Source organism: Chiloscyllium plagiosum, chromosome 15 (assembly GCF_004010195.1).
Source record: "Chiloscyllium plagiosum isolate BGI_BamShark_2017 chromosome 15, ASM401019v2, whole genome shotgun sequence".
Lineage (NCBI taxonomy): Eukaryota > Metazoa > Chordata > Chondrichthyes > Orectolobiformes > Hemiscylliidae > Chiloscyllium > Chiloscyllium plagiosum.
The window spans coordinates 66,893,023-66,915,413 of record NC_057724.1 but is presented as its reverse complement, the minus strand read 5'-3'; the positions used below and the strand labels follow the sequence as shown (position 1 = coordinate 66,915,413).

Here is a 22,391-nt window from a genome sequence, read left to right as displayed (position 1 = left end):
CTAGTCAACTGGTCTATACCATTGTTTCCATTCCACATAAACCTCCATAAAGCCTCTTCATCTAACCCTATCAACATACTATCCTGCTATTCATTTCCCTCCATCTGTTTATCTAGTTTCCTCTCCACACAAGCCTTATGAGAAAAATGGAGTTCAGGGTTTATGCTTATAACATCTTGGCAAGATGATGATGTGGTGGCATTATTACTGGGCTAATAGATCAAAGGCTGTGGAGATGGGGGCTCAAAGCCACCACAGTAGTTAATGGAATTTAAATTCAATTAACAGACCTGGAAATATAAATCTAACCTCAGTCATGGTGACCACGATGGTGGTCAATGATTGGTCAATGATCTGGTTCACAAAGGCTCTTTTAGAGAAGGAAATCTGTTGCCCTTAACAGGTCTGGCCTACATGTGACTCCAGATGTACAGAAATGCGGTTTACTCTTAATTGACTGAGCATGTCAATGAATTCTGAGGCATTTACGATGGGCAACAAACACTGGCCTTGCCATCAACTGCCACAGGACATATATAGGTTATACATACAAAATCATCAGAAGTTAATCAATCAGTGATAGAACTGATAAAATAGGGCACAAAAGTCAGGACTGAAGGGAAGGGCTGTGATACAGTGCAAGATTAAATGACAAAGTGATGGTGGATTGTGAGAAAAGATGGAATTGGGGCAAGTGAAGAAATAAAAGATGGACCCTACAAGGGATAAATGAAAAAAAGCAGAAAACTACTAACAATTACTGTCTGAAAAAAAAAGCAAGAACCATAGAATCCCGACAGTATAGGAGCAGGCCATTTGGCCCATCGAGTCCACATCAACCCTCCAAACAGAATTCCACCCAGACCCACTCCCCTACCCTACCCCTGCATTTATCATGGCCAATCCACCTAACCTGCACACCTTCAGACTGCGGGAGGAAACTGAAGCACCTAGAAGAAACTTACAACGACACAGGAAGAATGTCTGTGTGGAGTTTGTACAATTGCCCAAGGGTGGAATTAAACTTGGGTCCCTGGCACTGTAAGGCAGTAGTGCTAACCAATGACCCACCATGCCACCTCAGTAGTTACCATCTGAAATCATTCCAAGTTCCAAGGCCATGACGTACCAAGTTAAAAGGTGAAGTGCAGTTTACTGCACTTGCAGAATGAACGAGGTCTTCTGCAGTTATCACTCAATCTGTATTTTATCTCAAACACAGGATAGTAAATTGTAAAGACATCCAGGTAAGTAAGTGTTTTGCCTTCTAAGAGTGACTGGGACTTTGGATGGTGGGATAGAGGAAGTAAAAGGCCCGGGATTAGATTTACCTATGGGAAGTGGAAATCAGGAGACACATTGATTCTGGGCTGCACTGCCACTCCATCTCCAACATGTTGCGAAACATGGATTGTATTAGTGACCAGGGCATGACAGGGCAAGGGGTGATCTCAGTGACACAAAGGAAGCAAGTCACATAATGGTTTGAATCAGCAGCCATCGCTCTGGGCGCCATATGTGTGCAGTTTTCAAAACAGACAAGTTCCTCAAATTCAAAGTGGTCAAGGCAAACAGAGAATATGCAATTGGGAGAGTTTGGACATTAAAGTTTTATTACTGATGTGAACTGTCATTTTCTGCAATAAAAAGAACTATTCCAGTGCTACCACTCCCATGTGCACCAGGCTGCAGCTCATCAGCTTCAGGGAACATCACAACAAAACCACAGGAGGTCAGAAGGTGAGCTTTTAAACTCCCTAAGAATTTCAAAACACCCTAACCATCATGGCAGGTAACTTCACTTTCCCATTTACCTCCCCCCCACCTCCGCTTTTTCTTCAGAAAATAGTCAGCAAGTCGGGAATACAGGCAGCTGTCACCACTTTCCATTTGTCCTGATTCAAAACTGTAAAATCTAATCCCAAGCGTTCCTGCACTTGCACAGGGAGAAACTGTGGGAAAGGGAAGGATGTGGAAATGGGGGGCAATTGAGTGGACCAGGATACCAAAGAGGAAGAGATCAGAGGGGAAAGGGAGACAGATGTTAACCTTGATGCTGCAATCGCACTGAGATGGTGGAAACGGTGGAGAATTGTCCATTGAAAGTCAACACAGTTTCTGGGAAAGAGGGAAAAAGCTGAAAGCAGAAGAGCTAGAAATAAGAGGTTGGAGTGCAATTGGCATAGGGCCCTGACAGTCCTACTCTTCTGAGGGAAATCTGTCAAAAAAAACAAAGACACTGATCTGGATGGTGGTCATTACCTGGCTCTCATGGGAGGTGAGAAAAGGGTAGAAACTGGAACAAAATTGATTTAAGTTTCCACAATGGGGCCAAGATCAGGAAATAGCACTGACAGAGAGTCATTAATGTACGGGACAAAAAAAAGATGAGCCTGAGTCAGGCTGGAACAAACAATGAAAAGGGAGGCAATAGCTAGGGCCCATATAAAATCTCTTGATAACACCAATAACCCGAACAAAGTGATTGGAAATCAAGGCGAAGTCAGTTAATGTAAGAATATGTTTTGACAGGTAGAGGAGTGGGGCAGTGGATAAGGATTTGTTGGGCACCCTTTCAAGGAAGGATCAGTTTCACTCAGGATGTCCTAGTGGGAATGGAGATGTAGAGGGACTGAATGGCCAAGGTTTAAGGGCTGGGTCAGGACCAGGAATGAGTTGAAGAGAGGTCGCTCAGATAAATAAAATATATATAGAGTTGAGACAGGAATTAATTAGTTCTGTGGGGACAGGGACAAGCTGAAACAATTGGTCTACCACAGCAGTTTTTTGCGGGTCTTCGGAGGAAGGGAGAAGTAAACTGTACAGAGTTTGGAGACTCTGTGGGATGACACTCTACAAGTTATGGTTAGTTCACTAGCCAATAACAAGATCATTATTGACAGTGATTTGAATGAGAGTTGGGATTCAATGGGTTAGAAGTAAACCAGAGACAATCAAATGGCTGCAAATTCAGAGAAGGACAAAGTAGATCAAATAAGGGGAGCAATAAATTCAGGTGGTCAATGTTATGATAGTAGAAAGGTCCAATGAGGGCTAGATGCCTGAAGGAGGTCTCTCGACGAAAGTACGATATGGAAAACAGAAGAAAAGGGTCCACTCCAAATGAAGTCTCCTGGACAGAGGAAGTGGGCATTGAGACTGAACTTTTCTCAGAATTAAGGGTGTAGTCTAAAAATTAGTGCCAAACTGTTCAGGAGAGATGTTAGGAAGCACTTGCACATGCAAAGGGTGGTAAATGCTAAGAACTTTCATTCACAAACAGCAGTGGATGCTGGGTCAGTCGTTAATTTTAAATCTGAGGTGGATAGTTTTTGCTAAGCCAAGGTATTAAGGGATATGGACCAAAGGCAGGTAATTGGAGTTAGGCCACAGATCAGCCATGATCTCACTAAATGGCAGAACAGGCCTGAGTCTGAATAGCCTGCTCCTATTCCTACGTTCTCAGAAAAGTGCACAGCAGTAAGGGGAGAGATGTTGGCTTGGTGATAATGTCACTGAGCTAGTAATCCCAAGGCTAAGGTTCAAATCCCATCATGGCACTTAGTGTTATTCAAACTCATAACTGAAAGTTAGTCTCAATAACGATGACCACGAAACTGTCAACAGTTGTTAAAAACCTACCTGGATCATCAAGGTTTCCTGCCCTATCTAGTCCAGCCAGTATTTGACTCCGAACTCTCTGAAAGGGCCAATCAAGCCACACAGTGCAAGGGTAGTGAGGGATGGACAATAAACACTGACCTTACCAGTGGCATCTACATCCTATGAAAGAACATAGAAAAGCTCAAAATTCTTTGAGGCACAGCATTAGGGGGATGAATTAATGATTCCTTTTATACGATGAAGGCTAAAGGCCCTCCTCCTGCTCCCAGTTCTTCTTAACAGGTCTCACGTTCCTGGAATCTGGCTTCAGATGCTGGTGGTGGAGTTTTCACAAGCTCCACTTCATTGTAAAATAGGGCAAAGTGCCACTGGAATCACCAGCCACACAACAGCCTCTTATTGCACTGCATCAGGGCAGCAAAGTCAGACAAAAACAAGTTTCTAGTACAAAAAGAAATCTGTGTGAAAAAATACATTGGATCAACACAATCTAATCCTCAGTATTCCTTCAGGGCAAGAGGCTCCCCAGTGTTCCAAAGCCTATATTAAAATGCACACCCTCTTCATTATTGGCTTAAAAGCTATGACTTTGGGCTCCAAGTACTTTCATTACTTTGCAGTGTCTTTTTGACACTTTGGAGTCTGTAAAATTGCCAAAACAAAATAAGAGAAGTGTGACTTCAGAAATCTGGTATTTCATTGAAATAAGTAAAGAACAAGTCTCTGGGGACATTAGACTTTTCTTTCAGCTCTCATGATATAAAATACAAACATTACAGATTTTGAGTTCACTGAGTGAAAGAACACAATATTAACATTTGAAAAAATGATATTTTCACAATACATAATAGTGCCTGTTCACCCCTCTTGTATATCATTTTAGGATATAAATTACATTTGCAAAATAGTGCCACTTCACAACAACTGAAATTCATGTTATAAAATGTCCCAAGTTGCTTCATAGCGGTCATAACGAGAAAACCCGAGTGAACCAGGAGGCATTAGGCCAGATGACTAAAGTGATGTCAGAGATGTATGTTTTAGGGAGTATTTTGAGATGCAGAAAGAGACATGAAAAGATTCAGAAAGGAGTTCATGAGCTTTGGATTGAAATAGGAAAAGGCACAAAAGTTGACCATTGGACAAAAGATGCTGGCCATGTTCAGGTAGCTGGAATCGGAGGAATGCAACATTCCTGGAGGACAGAAGGGTGCAGGAGGTCATAGAGGGAGGGAGTTGACCAGAGGGCTGGCAATTTTAAATTCAAGTGGGAGTCCATGTAGTACCTGGTCTCCATGATTTGGAAGAAGAGGGCATAGCCACATGCTGTGGGATAATTCACTGACAAGTATGATAATCCGGGAGGCCTAGGAACAGGGTTCTTGGCAACAATCTACGCACGGCCCTGCACCGGACAGCGGAGAACAGAGAGGAAAACGGAGGAACTCAGCACCTTCAGGACACCCACATGTAAAATGCAGAAAAACATTTGTGTTTGCACTAATGAAGATAATATAATCCAGGAACCATGACTGACACATTTATGAGTAGGTCTGAAATTGGTCCCACAGGAATCTGTCAAACCAGATAGATATCACATGGCAAAGTACTGAAAGATTCTATTAATGGACCATAATTGTTGCATGCCATTTTGACTTAAAATTAGATACACAAATATACACATGCACACCAGCTCCCCACCTTCTCCCAACATAAAAGTTATTTCATGGAGAAAATTAAATGCACTTCTCCTGGAATTTTAAGTTCTTTAAAACCCAGTTGCACAGTAAAATTCAATCCAGTCAGATCAAATACTTCTCTCTAATGATGTTTAGAAGCTGGCATCTGTCCTTTCAGCATATCAATTCTTTCCATGAAATGATGCTGTCAAACTGTTCTGTTTTTTGAAATGTTTAAGTAGATAATGGTCACAGAGCAGAACATATTTCTCATGAAACTTCACTGGAAAAGCTCTCTTGAACTAGCCCAATATGTTCACTCTCTAGTCAGCAAAGTTTGCTTCTGACTTTCAATTATCTAAGTTTTACAATGCTTCGAGTCATAATCCTAGGATGCACATGTTGCTGATGCTAAAGTACATATTGATCTAAATTCAATTCATGAGCAAAACTGAAAATCTCCAAAACTGCAGTGTGCATGGATCCATCAGAATACACTTAAAACAATTTAACACCTGAATTCATGACTTTTATCATCATTACATCCTTATTTCGATACAAAAAAAATTACCACTTTCTCAAAATAGTCCCCTTCTTGCCGGAGGGCTCTGATCCGAACATCTGCCAATCAGGACAAATGGAGAGTCGCTGAGCTCTTCCTTGGTTAACAGAAGCACAAAGAGGCTTCTATGTGAATGCTCCACAGCTGCAGAGAGCATCATTCCTGCCTTGGACCCAACACAGAGTTGGCCAATAAAGGAGCAAGGTCATTCATAAGGAAAGGGGCAGAGAGGGGAATGCAAGGAATGTGAACTTTCCAGATCCTCTGCTGGTAATTTCTGTGCATTCCTAGTGCCTGGTTCAACACTGCTCCTACCTGTGATCAATCACTGATTCCCAGTGCCTGATTCTACACTGCTCCTACCTGTGATCAGGTATCAGGCTTGTCTATTACAGGGTTAACCTGGGCAGCATTTAGATGTCTAGACTAGTTAATTTCTGGAGTGGGTTCTGAAAGGCAACCCTGGACATGGGAATAGTCACAGCAGTCAACATCTGGGGCAACAGCCATCACTGATATAGGAGGACACCAATTGTAAACTCAACTAGGCCCCAGTTAGAAAGCGAATGAATCTTTGGCAACCCAACTTATTTGAAATGCTTGCCTACTTGGTCAGAACTAACGACTCAGGATTTGTATATGCATATGTTAAAGATAATTTAGATATGACACTGCATTTGGCACTTCTGCCGTGCTCAATGAGTTACAGAAACAGCACAATGAGAATCAATACAGAAACACTGCCTCTCTTAAAATGGGTAACTAAGCTTAGGTAACATTGCCTGATTAAAAGCAGATATAGCAAAATCATTGCTAAAAAACATGGCATCAAGGTTTGACTATATTGACATCGATCCAGTTATGGCTATTCATTCACACATACCACTCCTGAGACAGTGAAAAATTTGGAGATCTGATGCACATAACAAGAAAGACAAACAGAGTTGAGCTTTTGCCATCCTTGGTCCAGCAGTTTACCTTTGGGCATTGTTGATACCATGTCTTTTTAAAAAAAAAACTTCCAGCCACCACTATAGTTGTGATGTTTTTTACTTTGAACTATACAGAAAATTTGCAATTTATTTTTATGGTTGAAAAAGAAACATTTGCTACACAATCCATTCTCCATGTCCTCTGCACATACCAGTACAGTCGTCACCAAATACAATTCGAAGGCAGTCAACTTAACCTGCAACATTCACGATCTTACCTCCTTGTTTTCTGGGTCTCAATTAGCTTTTAACCAGTTGCAGTGACACTGCTGCCAACTCAAATGCCCCCGAATCTCCCAGAGGATGCTAGGAATTGAGAACTGGTGCCACCCAGCATGAAGCAGAAATATTCTGTGAACACAATAAATTGTGTCTCCATTTCAAGAAAGGAAGGCAAGATTCCAAAGTGGTTTCAGACAAAAGTTTTTGCAGACTGATTCAGCTCAGATGTGGATTGAATAAAATCACTTTCCATTCCAATGAAAAGAAGGTAAACGCAGATCAGTGGAAATAGAATCTGATTAAAATATTGTTTATGGACACCACAACTCCAATTTTCATATCAGCAGACTGAAGTGTTTCACCTTAATTGCTGGCCTATTCCACATATCTCTCCTGAAGAAAAACCTTCGATTGATGAAAGTCCTGAGGGGTTTGTGGGGAAACTCTAAACCTTCACAGAACAGTATTGAGAGTTTTAGCCTCAACGTTTCATCATGTTTCGATTCAATTCTTTATTGGCAGCGTGATTGGCTGGACCATCAAGAACCAATGAGATTGACTTTTCCGTAAATTTTAACACCAAGTAAATACTGTGAGAAGAGCACAGTTGAATAGGTTTGGCATCTAAGCAATTATGCTGTTGTGCCAAAGCAAAATAAATAAGAATGAAAACCTCACAATACAATTTGAGGAAGTGCAGGTATTAAACAGTGTGTACTGTTCATTGACTCGGCAGGAAGAAACAAACTTCATTTTGTAAGGGAGATGGTGCAGGAAGTCATTCTGAAACCTTGGGTTCGACAAGGGCTTATTATCATAACAATTCTGTTGCTTTGCTCACTAAAATAGAGATTTCTTTCACTGACTTCTAGTAATTCAAGTAAAATGCACAGGCCCAACCATTTACTAACAAAAAATTAGATCATAATACATGTCTCACTGAGGTGAAATCAGGCCACTGAAAGCTGGAGTGATATTTAAACTCTGATTCATCCTCAGTACATTGGTACAAAGGTCCTACACAGCCTTATGAAACCATGTCTGTTTTGCATCCTCTTCACTAACTGAGGTTTCATGAACCAGAGCAAGTTTCTGTTTACAATAACTACCATTTTCCCACTTACACAGAATTTCTCCAAAAAGTCCAGCTTCACTTTCTCCCATCAGCTGAAGAATGACTCTGCGGCAAGTGAAAACGAACTTTAAACTTTTTTTTGTCAAAAAGGAACTCATTTTCATTCCAAGTACTGCTGACATTTAAATTCTTACAAAAAGACTGTTTATTTCAATTTGCTTGTAGATAGCGCCTGTTCTTTTGAGAAATGTTTTTCATGTACAAACCCATTTTCTTTAGTTAAATAAGCAATTCAACTAAAGAATTTTCAGTTGCTTAAAAACAGATTAGATGAAATGGAAAAAACTTTTGATCTACATATTTCTGAGAGTTTGCCAGCTTGTATCTCATTTCACTTTGATGTGGCTTTAACTTGCTACAGGTTAATCAGACACGTCATTGGAATAAGAATGTTGCCTTGCTGGAATATTTCTGGAACTTCTGCTATTAACAACAAACCTCAGCTACAAACTTGGAAAAGCACAATCCTTGTTTTGTTATTCTTTCTAGCTGTCTTAAAAAACATACTCAACTATTTCTTTAACAAAAATGATTGCACTCAAGCTTTGGAGAACTGATATTACACACTGGTTTAGTTGACTATCCTTGCTAAGCTAGATTAGGTTTCCCAGGGCAGTGTGACACCAAAGTGGATACAATAGGTTCACTGGCACATGTCAGTGAGTCACTACAGCCTTGGAGGACCATAGACCGTGCTCTCATGAGAAAGAGTGATGACTGGCAGTGAATTTAATCTGAGGGTCATCACAGGGGTACTCTAGGTAAGGTTGAGGAGGTGAGGAATTCAGAGTGACCTCTACCAGTGTGGAAATTTAACATGCACTGCAGGCATCACTCTGCCTTTACATCCAGCCAAACAAGATTATGGGCTCCTCAGTTTACATTTGCGCGAAACAACTTCGTGTGATTAAATTAAGGGTTGGAAATGTCATTTCTGTCAGATAGATGTGACTCGGGTAAATTCAAGAACCCTGAAGGTGGTGTCTGTCCATCTCTGGTGATAGTGGACTGCACCCATAATGTAGGTCACTTCTGGGTGGGACATTGTGAAGACAGTTATTTTCTAAAGGATAATTAAAGAAATACTGAAAATTAAGTTATTTTTGAAAGGAGCTCCTCCACACTATCAGCTTTCAGACCTCCAGTGGATGAGCTTTCTGCTCTGTCAGCCATTGTATCACTGTGGTTTCACCTCTCAGCCTTCAGCGAGGTAGTGCTAGTGAAGGAGAGGAAGAAAAACAGTAAAACGAAGAAAAAGACTGGAAAATTAGAAGTATGGGAAAGCTACAATATAGAAAACAGGAGAGAGTGGGAGAAAAGAAAGTGAGCGAAAGAGTATTAATGAACTGAAGACTTTGTTGCTGTTTTCAAGATCATGAGTGTTCTGTCACTTAGTCAGCAGGAGGCAGCGCAACATAGAAGTATTGGCAACTCGTTAATCTGCTCTTTTCTAACACTGAATACCCCTCAAGATAGCTGGCTTGTGAGCCAATGAATCTTTCTACTCATCAAGCCTGTAGGTCATGGTGTCAGCCACCATCAATATTCTAACTGGCTGATCTAGTGCTGCAAAACAACTGGCTCCAAACATTACTTACCCAGTCTGCTCAGAGTGGCTTTTTTGGTATAAAGTTTCCCATGGCACCAGCAGTTTAGAATAAAGCAATGTCAGAATGCGTGACAATCTTTATTAGAGTCTGAAGTCATTTTTTTTGGAGGATTTATCGGTTGAGGGAGTAGAACAATATTCTTTGAGCAGGCCAATACACTTTTGTTTTTTTTTATATGATGACAAAGCACACCTTTAATTATCCTTTAGAAAATAACTGTCTTCACAATGTCCCACCCAGAAGTGACCTACATTATGGGTGCAGTCCATATCACCAGAGATGGACAGATGCCAACTTCAGGGTTCTTGAATTTACCCAAGTTGAAAGATTTGTCGATGTTTTCTGATTCTGCTGAGTGGCAGTTCTTTTAATATCAATACATGGAATGTAAGTGCAGCGCCTTGGGGTACTATTGCTATACATGAAAAACAACCAAATGACCACTAAGTAAGTCACTGCTAACACCAGTGAGAAAACTTGAAACCAAACGTCTAGCTCACTGCTCCGAGACAGCACTGATTCATCATCCTTTATTCGCCTATTCAAAGGTACTCAATTAGCTGCAGGGGCTGCTGCTGTAGTTCAGAAGCTGCGCACACTCTCAAAAGCTCAGTCTGGCATTATCATTGTCACAGCCCTTTGAAATCAAATCCAGGTTTTTAAATCTTCTGTCTCCATTCCATCTCTCTTCCTCTCAATTCACTCCCTCCCTCCATGACCAGCCCGACTGTCTCACCCTTGTCTGCCTTTCCTTCATACTCTGGCTCCCTTTCTCTCTCTCTGGTTGAATGTCTCTCTCTTCTGCCGTCCCTCCCTCTCTCCCCAACCGTCTGTGTGTGTGTCTCTCTCTCTCTCTCGAGCAGGTCTGTGGAGATTTACTCCATAATTTAAGGATACACAACAGCCAGTTATAATAGTCCAAAATCTGAAAGGAAAGGGGCAGCACAGATTGGGGGTATTCGTTGGAAACAGGGTGGGGTATGTGTTGGAAAATGTCATTTTAATTTGAACATCTTCAACATGGTTACATATTCCTTAAAAGCCTAGAAGGAAGCAAGAATATTTTAAACATAAGCTCACTCATTCTACACTGCCAGACAACAGAGGTCTCTGCAGCTAAAAAAAATCCTTAGTTACCTCATTGAGATGGTACACTTGCATTTTTAACCATGTAGATTGAAACACAGAGGCCAAACACTGTTTGGAACCACTCAGTTAACACATGTAGTGAAAACTGCACTGACACAAGCGTATTTGTGTTACAACAAAATGCACATCTTTCCATTCACAGAACTAACAAGAACACACGCACAAAAAAAAGTTTAGGACCCATACAACAGCTGCTAGCTGTGTTTCCACTGCCTGTTACAGAGATCACATTTCATGGCTTTTTTGTTCCCTCTCCAGCTGGCTACCTTCCACATACCTTCGCCCACAAATCTCTGCCTCGCTGTGAACTTTGACCTATCTGCTGGTCTGCTTGAGTCATTCCCAGAAAAAGAATACTTACCGCCCAGACATTGGGGATGAGAGAGAGAGAAAAAAAATGACCAGTGTTCAGCAGAATTTCCATTCTCGTGTATAGCCCACCAGTTTTGGATTTGCATTCTACAACCGTGCTTTCATTCACTGTGGCTCAAAGCACTTAATCTGTGGTGCGAGGGTTATTAATTGATTTTGAGATAGTGGACTTTAAAGTGACAACAGTATGGTCATAATTTATTACTTTTGCTGTGATATTGGAGATTTACGAAAGCAGTTTTCTGGCTGAGACAGAAAGAAATTAAAACAACATTTTAGAGCCTTTCACTGAAACAGGCTTTTCAAAAGCATTTTGCATCCAATTAAGCATTTCTGTTGTCACCACTATTTTTTTTTAGTGCTTATTTTTTATCCTTTGTTTTTTTTTCTCTTTTCTTTTTTCTTTTTTTTAACCCCCACATTACTGCCTAAGTGCAGTAGTGCTTATTTTTTCCCCAGCACCCATGGTGTGTCTGTGCAGGTGTGAGACACAGTTAAAGACACAAAGTGCACGAATATTTATTCAAATTCCACCACCAGGAAGATAGGAAAACACCCAGGGGGCCAGTGACAAACACTGCCCTTCACATCAAAGGGCAGTGCTATGTGATCAAAAACAGTGAAGGGGAGGGTAGGGACTAAATCAAAATAGAGTTGGAGGGAGATTGTCACCACTATAGGAAGCACAGCAATCAGTGAGTGCACAGTAAGATTCCATTAGTAGAAATTGATGGGAACAATTGAACAACTAGAGTCCATTCAAGCCTATTTTCCTATCTATTTAAATAATAGTTGATTTGTATCTCCTTTTGGAGGACAGACAGTTCTGGATTTTTTTTTAAATCCACTCATCGGATCCAGTGACCATAATTCTATTCGTTTTAAAATAGTGATGGAAAAGGATGAACCAGATCTAAAAGCTGAAGTTCTAAGTTGGAGAAAGACCAATTTTGACGGTATTTTTTCTCTTTTTTTTAAACCCCCACATTACCACCTAACTTCGGTAGTGCTTATTTTTCCCCAGCACCCATGGTGTGTGTATGTGCAGGTGTGAGACACAGTGAGAGACACAAGGTGCACGAATCTTTATTCAATTTCCACCACCAGGAAGATAGGAAAACATCCGAGTGGCCAGTGACAAGCAGTGCCCTTCACATCAAAGGGCAATGCTGTGTGATCAAACAATGAAGGGGAGGGCAGGGATTAAATCAAAATAGAGTTGGAGGGGGAAATAATGCACTCCACTCCCTGCGGCACCCACCTCTCCCTGAACAACTCCAGGGTGTTGGTGGACAGAGTATAAAGGAAGTAGGAGTATACTTAAGTGGGAAATCAGGAGGGCAAAAAGGGGACATGAGATAACTTTGGCAAATAGAATTAAGGAGAATCCAAAGGGTTTTTACAAATATATTCAGGACAAAAAGGTAACTAGGGAGAGAATAGGGCCCGTCAAAGATCAGCAAGGCAGCCTTTGTGTGGAGCCACAGAAAATGGTGAAGATACTAAATGAAGGTCATGTTGCGGCTGTACAGGAAATTGGTTAGGCCACTGATGGAATATTGCATGCAATTCTGGTCTCCTTCCTATCGGAAAGATGTTGTGAAACTTGAAAGGGTTCAGAAAAGATTTACAAGGATGTTGCCAGGGTTGAAGGATTTGAGCTACAGGGAGAGACTGAACAGGCTGGGGCTGTTTTCCCTGGAGCGATGGAGGCTGAGGGATGACCTTATAGAAGTTTACAAAATTATGACGGGCATGGATAGGATAAATAGACAAAGATCTTTTCCCTGGGGTCGGGGAGTCCAGAACTAGAGGGCATAGGTTTAGGGTGAGAGGGGAAAGATACTTTTTCATGCAGAGGGTGGTACTTGTATGGAATGAGCTGCCAGAGGATGTGTTGGAGGCTGGTACAATTGCAACATTTAAGAGGCATTTGGATGGGTATATGAATAGGAAGTGTTTGGAGGGATATGAGCCGGGTGCTGGCAGGTGGGACTAGATTGGGTTGGGATAGCTGGTCGGCACGGACAGGTTGGACTGAAGAGTCTGTTTCCATGCTGTACATCTCTCTGACTCTATGACTCTATGTGGGCATTACTGGCTGGGCCAGCATTTATTGTCCATTCCCAAGAAAGTGGTAGTGAGCTGTCTTCTTTAACTGCAGCAGTTCCTGTGCTAGAGATTGACCCACAATGCCCTTAGGGAGGGAATTCCAGGATTTTGATCCCACAACACTGAAGGAGTGATGATATACTTCCAAGTCAGAACAGTGAGTTGCTTGGAGGGGAACTTGTAGGGGATGGTGTTCCATGCAACTGCTGCCCTCGTTCTTCTCGATGGCCATGGTCATGGGGTGGTCATGAGATTAGAAGGTGGTATGTAAGGAACCTTGGTGAATTTCAACTTACCTTTCTGTGAAGAAGTGCTTCTTAACATCATCCCTGATCAGCCAGAGTGTAATTTTACAGTAAACCTCCTCAATGGAGGAAAATTGTTTATCCCTATCTACCATATGAAAGGCTTTGATCATCTTTCAAACCATGCCAATTAGATCACCACTTAATTTTCAGCATTTGAGGAAATGAAAGTCTAATCTAGCAACTATTTACATATTTTAACATTTTTATCTCTGGAAATGTTGATTGAGGCTTTAAAATTGGCGAGGGGGCGAGAGAAAACTCCCTTTCTCTTCTTTTACATCCAGCCAAAAGGGAAGGTTGTGGCTCAGTTTAAAATTTCATCCAAAAGACAGCACCTTCAGTAGCACAGCACTCCTTCAGCACTGCACTGGAATGTCAGCCTGCATGACATGTACCGACCTTCAGAGCAAAGACTCAAACTCGTGGTCTTCTATTCTCAGATGTGAGTGCTACCACTGAGCCACAGATTCTAGAGGGTATACAAGATCTGCTTCTCACTTTGTAAAACAGGTTTGCTCAATCAGTATCATCGGTTCAAAGCCAGTCTGTTAAACTGAAAGCCTTAGGATACCACAGTACTCTTCAATAAGCAGGTGTTTGGGAATTTCAAAACACACTAGGACTAACTATTTTTTCTGGCATATTTCAAGCAACACTACCTGCAAGATAATTGAAGAAATCTTGCCATCAATATTCCTAGATTTGCAAGTCAGAAGTCCCTAAATGGCACAGTGGTATTGTTATTTCCACCAAATTTTAACATTGAAGTACTGCTCAAAGATGACAGAAAAACCATTAGCCAAAAGACTTACTTTTTGCCAGCTCCTTGAATGGTACTGTCACTTTTAGCTGCTCTAAACTATTATCATAGTCACCTCACTCCGACTTCGGCAAAATCAATTCTTTAAAAACAATAAGAGTGAACACAGAGCACAGCAATGCTCAACCCTGGACGATCCAAATTCCCAGTTAAATGGAGTCTTAATGGAGGGAAGTGGCCTTGTGGTGAAGAGGGAGGGAGTAACACATTAGCTGATGAAGTCAGCAGAGAGAATTCATTCTTTTTTTAAAAATGTGCATTCGCACTAGGAAACATACTTTCAATCTAGTTAATGAAAATTGAATGCTCCATTTAAATTTATCTTTGCCAAACCATAGTTACCAGGGACAAGTTAAACAAACATGTAAAACAGAGGGGAGAAAGGCTTATGATGACAGGTTCCGACAAAGAGGAGGTTCGAATGGAGCACACAGACAGATTGGGCAGAATGGCCTATTTCTGATTAGATAGATTAGATTAGATTATTTACAGTGTGGAAACAGGCCCTTCGGCCCAACAAGTCCACATCGAACCGCCGAAGCAAAACCCACCCAGACCCATTCCCCTACATTTACCCCTGCACCTAAAACTACGGGCAATTTAGCATGGCCAATTCACCTGACCTGCACATTTTTGGAGCACATACATCTGTGCTGTATGTACGCTAAAACTCAACTCGCAAGCGGTAAAAACATGTACTTTGCAATCTAGAGATGCCACATAACAAAATTCAAAACCTATGGCTACTGGGTTAGGGGGAACATTGACTTCCTCCTCACAGGATGTGCCAGCCAATTTGAGACACCATCCACGCCGTCCTCTCCTCCATGACTTGCAATTCCCAGGCCCCCAACACCTCATCTTCACCATGGATAAGCAGTCCCTCCATTCTGATGTTCCCCATGAGGAAGGCCCCAAAGTCCTCCATTTTTTCCTCTCCCACTGACCCAACCAGTTCCCTCCATCAATACTCTCATTCCATTGGCAGAACTGGTCCTCACCCTACCCACCTCCCACAAACCAGACCCGCGTGGGTCCCAGCTATGCCTGTCTCTTCAGTCCCGCTTCCACAGTTACACTTGCACCATCCCCCATTGTTTCTTCCACTATATCGATGACTGTATTACCGCTGCTTTGTGTCCCACGAGGAGCTTGAACAGTTCATCCACTACAACAAGACCTTTCACCCTGAACTCAAATTCACCTAGACCATCTCTGACACCTCCCTCCCCTCCCTCGACCTCTCCATCCCTGGCAACCAATTTAACACTGACATCGACTTCAAACACACAGACTCCCACAACTACCTTGAATACAACTCCTTCCAAACCCCCCAACTCCCAATTCCTCCACCTCATCTGCTCCCAGAATGAGTGATTCAACTCCAGGACATTCCAGATGAGCTCCTTTTTCCAGAACTCTAATTTCCCCTTCACTGTTATCAACAATGCCCTCAACTGCATCTCCTCCAGTTCCTGCACCTCCATGCTTGAACCCCAGACTCCAACTGCAACAAGGATAGAATCCTGTCTCCGGTCCTCATGTTTCACCTCACTAATATCCAAATCCATTGTATTATCTTTGGACATTTTTGCCACCTATCGCCAAACCCAACTACCAAAAATATATTTCCCACCCTACCCCTATCTGCATGCCAAAGGGACTGCTCTCTCCGTGACTCCCTCATTAGGTCCACACTCCCCACCAACCCCCTCTCCACACCTGGCACCTTACCGCTTATGCTGGAAGAGGTGCAAAACCTGCACCCACACCTCCCCTAAAGACCCAAAAGGATCATTCAAAATCAAAGATATCCTTGCATATCTTCGAATCTCATTTACTGCATCCATTGCTCTTGATGTAGTCTCCTGTACACCGCAGAGACCGAGCGCAAACTTGCGGAATGGTTCAGGCCACATCTGTTGTCCGTACGGACTAACCAATCCCATCTTCCTGTAGCCATCCACTTCAACTCCCCCTTCCACTCCCCTCATGATATGTCCATTCTGGGCCTCCTCCACCGCCTAAACAAGGCCACCTGCAAACTGGAGGAGGAACATCTCATCTTCTGCCTCAGGAGGCTACAACCACATAGCCTCAACTTTGAATTCACCAGTTTCCAAATCTCCCCTCCCCCCTCACCCCATCCCAGATCCAACCTTCTAACTTGGTTCCACCCTCTTGACCTGACCCACCTGTCCATCTTCCCACTTATCCGCTTCACACTTTCCACTGATCTATCACACTCACCTCCTACTTTCACCCATCCCCTCCCATTTATTTCTTAGCCCCTTTCACCCTCCCCAGTCCTGATGAAGGGTTAAGCCCAAAACATCAACTCTGTTGCTCCTCAGATGCTGTGCTTTTTCCAGCGCCATACTTTATCAACCCTGACATCGCCAACATCTGCAGAGTTCACTATCCCCGGGGTCATTTATTACAATGGCTATCAAGTACGTTGGAATTTCTGGGGTCTTAGGAGCCAAGCATTCACCTTTGAACACAAATGCTAGAGATCACAGTGGGTCAGGCAGCATCCATGGAGAGAAAGCAAGCTAACGTTTGGAGTCCAGATGACTCTTCAGCAGAACTGAAGTGTGGAAGGACAGCATTTATGCAACAGTAGGGGAGGGGGAGGTTGCAGTGCTGGGAGAGAAAGGATGCTGACAGTTCAGATTCTCTCTCACATTCCAATCACTTGATCTAAACTATCAATATCCTTTCTCCCCCAGCAATCCAACCTGCTTCCCCCACCATTGCATAAATGCTGCACCCCTGCTTCATTTCAGCTCTGATGGAAGAGTCATCTAGACGTGAGCTTGCGCTCTCTAGGCCTGACCCACTGTGATCGCCAACATTTTTTTTGTTTTCAGTACAGATGCCAGCATCTGCAGTAATTTGCTCCGACAAGAATTCGCCTTTGTCAGCTTCGAAGAAACAGCAAATCAGTTCACGTCAGTCATTCAGTTTTAGAAAACTCTTACCGATGACTGCTGAAGGCTGCCGTGCAGTCTCATTTGGTGCATTCGAAGCTTGTTTCGAAACTGCAGCTGCAGGGCTGTCGGCTGCTGAGCAGGTGCAGGCTGCGGAGGCGGCGGCTGCTGCTGCTGCACGGCTGCGGTGGGCTGCTGCATGTAATGCACCACCGAGGGCTGGCTCTGAGTGCCGGCCACCTGCGACATCTTCTGAGCAGGTAGGTCGGGGTCAAAATGCGACAGCGGCTTGGTGTTGCTGAACGAGAGCTGCTCCGAAGGCAGGGCGTTCTCAGTCACCGGGCCCTGGCTCAGGCCTGCTGGCTGCTGCACCATCATGGGGATGCGGTTGGGCTGGCTGGACGGCGCCTTGTTGTAGAGGTAACTCTGCATGGTGCCGCTCGAGGCGGGGATGCTGGGCAGCATCGCGCTGGGCGGGCTGAACGGCTGCTGGTGCAGGGAGGGGCTCGGCAGCTTGTCCGGCCGGTAGGGCGGGGAAGGCCCAGATGAAGGGACGGGAGGCCAGTTTGCCGCCTGGCCCTGCTGCGGGTGCGGTTGCTGGGTGACGGAGCGCTGGTGCTGGCTCGCGGCGATCTTCTTCAGTTGCTGCGCGTGCGACAGTTCGTGCCAGTTGGTCCCCACGCGGTTGGCGCCGGCGCCTGACAACAATGGCGGCTGCGGCTGGTTCGCCGCCTGGTTCTGTGACGCCGAGGACATGGGCAGCGGCATGGGGTTGGGCGGCGCCGGTAACGGGTACGAGGAGGTACCCGTCGACGGGGGCCGTCGCTGCGGAGAGCCCGCAGGTGCCTGGCTGTAATTGGGAGAAAACTCCCGGCTGGGTATGGGGTTCTCCAAATGGGAGGCCGCCTGAGGAGATGGCTTCCGAGTGTTGCCCTGGCTGGTCTGCACGAGGCCCAGGTTCAGGGGGTCGCTCCTGTTGGTCAGAAGGTCGAGTTCGTTGAGCGACGGGTTGGGCATGTTGGTCAGCTCCTCCAAAAGGTCCTCCAAGTCCTGGTCCATCGTTTGCATGTTGTTGACCGCCTTGGAGTCAAACGAGAACATGTTGTGGCCGTCCCCTACACTGGGTTTCATCTCCGGGTTGGATGTCACGGCAAATTGCGAGCCAATGTCACCCCCGTTTGCCTGGTTGCTGCCCATGAGGCCTGCATTGGTGCCTGGGGCAACACAACCCAAAGAGGGGCCCATGGAGGCAGAGGTCTGCAGGGCCTGGCTACGGTGCCCAATTGGCAGCGAGGAGCTTTGCACATCAGGGCGAAGGACACTGGAGGCATCGCCCTGACCCATCGGAAGACTGACATCGTCCAGGCAGATCCTTTTAACCTCGCCTGAGAATGTGCCATCTGAGAGATCATTGATTTTGTCATGACTGGCAGGTGAGCCGTTGCTTTCCAACTTTCTCTTTATTGATCCCTGGAGCTGAAAGAAACAAAAAGGACAGTTTGAGGTTACGCCAACTCTGGAAAAGAACAAATGTCCCACATCAAGTCAAAAGGAGGCTTCATTGCCCATTCCAAACTGATCGAAAAGCTGATTCCACTGCATGCTGACTTTCCAATGATCGTATTGTAATCTTGACTTTCAATGATCTGTTACAAGTGTTTATCAGACCTTTTCAATCTCATAGGTTAATCCTTTATCGGTGCGAATCTGGGATTTACATATATCATTGTTGCTTCTGTCTACAAACAATAAACATTGTGAATCTACCATGCAATATCGAGGGCTGTGGAGGCTGAGTTTCTGTATGTTTAAGGGAGAGATTTGATTAATTTCTGAATACCTGTTAAGTACAGGGTTATGGAAATCAGATGGTAAAATGTATTGAAGTTTTGGTTCAGCCATGATTGTACTGAATGGTGGGATCGTCATGCTGGGTTGAATGGCCTATTCCTGTTCCTATTATATGCAGTAAGGGGTAACTGTATGAGGTAAAAACAATGACTGCAGATGCTGGAAACCAGATTCTGGATTAGTGGTGCTGGAAGAGCACAGCAGTTCAGGCAGCATCCAGGGTAACTGGATGAATGCACTGGGGGAAAAAAACTAAATTGCAGAAATTGTTGGTTTATGGTACAAAACACACAACTATTAGACAATCTCTACCAGATGAGGTGAACACACAAAACAATGATGTAATACAACAGGAATAAAGGCTGTTTAAAAATGGGACACACTTAACATAAGCTCACATGTAAAGTTAATTATTGGCTAGGAACCAGGTCAATACTTCATTTTGATGAAATGATTAAACAAGAAAAAGAGCACCAAGGAACTGAATTGCACACAGCAGGTTGTTGGAGCAAGGAATGTCTTGCCATGTATTATTGATGCAGAGACTAACTATCTTTTTAAAAAGGGAGAACAGATAAACTCATGGAGAGCAGGCAACACAGGGCAGTAGGATTAACTGTTGGAGCATTCAACCAAAGAATCTGCAAGGATACAATTGACTGAAATGCCTCCATCTTTGCTGTAAACTGCTTGAGTTCTGTATTCATAAAACAATCTGAGACACTTCCAGGAACATGAGGGTTTAGTTACACAATCACTGGAAAGTCAATATACAGTGGGATCACAGTGTAGCCTAAATCTGGAGTTTTAGTTCAACATGAGATATGCAGGAGGAAATGTCGCCTCAAGCTCTGTACTTAAATTTGATTTGTACGTTGCAAGTTTAATGTTGATTTTAGTGACAAGTGTAAAAACAGTTTGTATGTTGTATTGATGATAGCTTTCCGCAGACTCGTGTTTTTTTCTCCTCTCCTGTACTAACATTGGTGGGTATTAAAAAGGAAAACAGTTGTATGTATTTATTTAGAGGCAGAAGCAATTCCTTTTTCCCCGCTCATCTCTAAGTTGATTCACTACCCTCAAATTAAAATAGCTCAGACAACCAGCAACTTGTATTTCGATTATCCAAGGGGCCTTGAAAGAATAGGTGTGGAGAAAATGTTTCTATTGGCAGAAGAGTCTGCAACCAGAAATACAGATTTAAAACCAGTATCAAAAAGTTGGGAATGAGGAGACTTTTTTTGAAAACAATGCAATGAGTTGTTATGAACTGGAATGCGCTCCTGAAAGGGCAGTGGAAATAGATTCAGTGATAACTTCTGAAACAGATGGGGTATTTTAAAAAGTCAAAAAGGGTTGCAGAGGAAGACAAGGGAGACTGCAACTAACTGGATAGCAACTTCAAAGAATTAGCATAGACAACACAGGCAAATGGCCTTGATCTGCACTTTTTGATTCTATCTTTACTTTTAGAAATACCATCCCAAGCCTTCTGAACCAGGTGCTTATGCTATTAACTGATGTTTCGGAAGTAGAAAAGCAAAACCTGGTCACCTCTGCTTTCAGAAGCCTCTCAACTCCCTTCAGCATTTCCACAGGAAAACATGGCAAAGATTAGGAACCTACTGGGCAGGAAACCAACATGACTACAAATATCTTCAATTTGCTGCACAGGGCAGTCTGTACCATAAACATATGATCTAAATATCACATTCAATCTAATTCCAAACCTGCCACAGCAGGGCACTGTTCCTTAATTCCAGTTACTAGTGTAATGTAAAAGGTTTTCTTGGAACAGAAAACAATCCTAAAGGGTAATATACTATCAATATTATTAATCCAGACAACGTCAGTGGTCTGTATTAGGTTATTGCACGATCCAAGAAAAGCAGTATACCTTTAAGCCTATTAGATAACATTATGATGTGATGTTCCAGCATAAAAGGTCCAGATCTCCACCTTCAGCACTCTCACTGCAATGGAGTTAGTGCAGTTTGAAGTCCGTCAGCTACGTTATGGGTTGCAGATATGTAATGTTGCTATAACACCAGGAAGCATAGAACCCAGTCTACGTTTAAGTCTGAGATCTTGTAACGGTGTTAGCATTGTTCACAAATTTCAAAACACCTGCCTCAGCAAGAACTCGGTCTTCATTACAAGAGCAAAATGTTGTGGGTGGTGGAAATCTGAAACAAAGAGGATGACTGAGAAACTCAACAGATCTGACTGTATCTGTGGAGTGACAAATAGAGTTAAGACTTTGAGTCTGGTTTGACTCCTTCAGAACTGAAGCCTGTTCAGCCTGAACTGAACTAGTTCTGAACAAAAGTCAGACCAGACTCAAAACATTAACTCTGTATCTGTCTCCACAGATGCTGCCGGATTTGCTGAAGTTCTCCGACATTCGCTATATTTTCTCTGTTATAAGGCTATGTTATACAAGGGCTAGCACATAGGAAAACTGTGCGAATATGATATTATCTGACTATGGTGTTGACTCAAGAAACCAAGTCAATCTAAATGAGAGGGAAGTGGACTCTGATGGCTGGCAGTATTACCATAACAGTTAAGGATTATCACCATCATTAACTCTCTTGCATTCTCATAGCAATGCTCCTACCCATCAGAGTACATTTCCCAACCAATGAGCATTCTCTTCTCGGTGTAAATGTTGATTTTCCTGTTATATTGGTATTCTTGCAAATTGTCCTGATGAGTGCAAAACAAAAGCTTGGAGAAAGATGTGTCTTTTCTCATGAATACATAAAGTTCTGAATTACAAAATTACGTTTATACAATTAAGGATTATCTTTTTTGTTGGCTTTCCTCAAGTTGAGAAAGTTTTAAAATTTTGCCAGACCCCTCCCCATTTACACTTTTCCACCCGTGCCCCTACACTTATTTCAGGCTGATGGGAAGGCCTGAAACTTTGGCCTTTCAATGATGTTTTGCAACAGACTGCAAGGAGCTGTATAAGAATAGCCAGGGACTGAACCCACTAATTTCACTTCCTCCAGTTGGA

The 22,391-nt window shown here is 43.2% G+C and overlaps 1 protein-coding gene across 1 annotated transcript in view; it reads right to left on the bottom strand.

Annotated features, from left to right (window-relative positions):
- Window positions 1-22,391, bottom strand: part of LOC122557414 (mastermind-like protein 2) — a 445,617-nt gene that overhangs the window by 54,512 nt on the left and 368,714 nt on the right. The window contains exon 2 of the mRNA XM_043705103.1: window positions 17,570-18,994. Coding sequence (XP_043561038.1) covers window positions 17,570-18,994 — 1,425 coding nt within the window. The remainder of the gene's footprint in view (window positions 1-17,569; window positions 18,995-22,391) is intronic.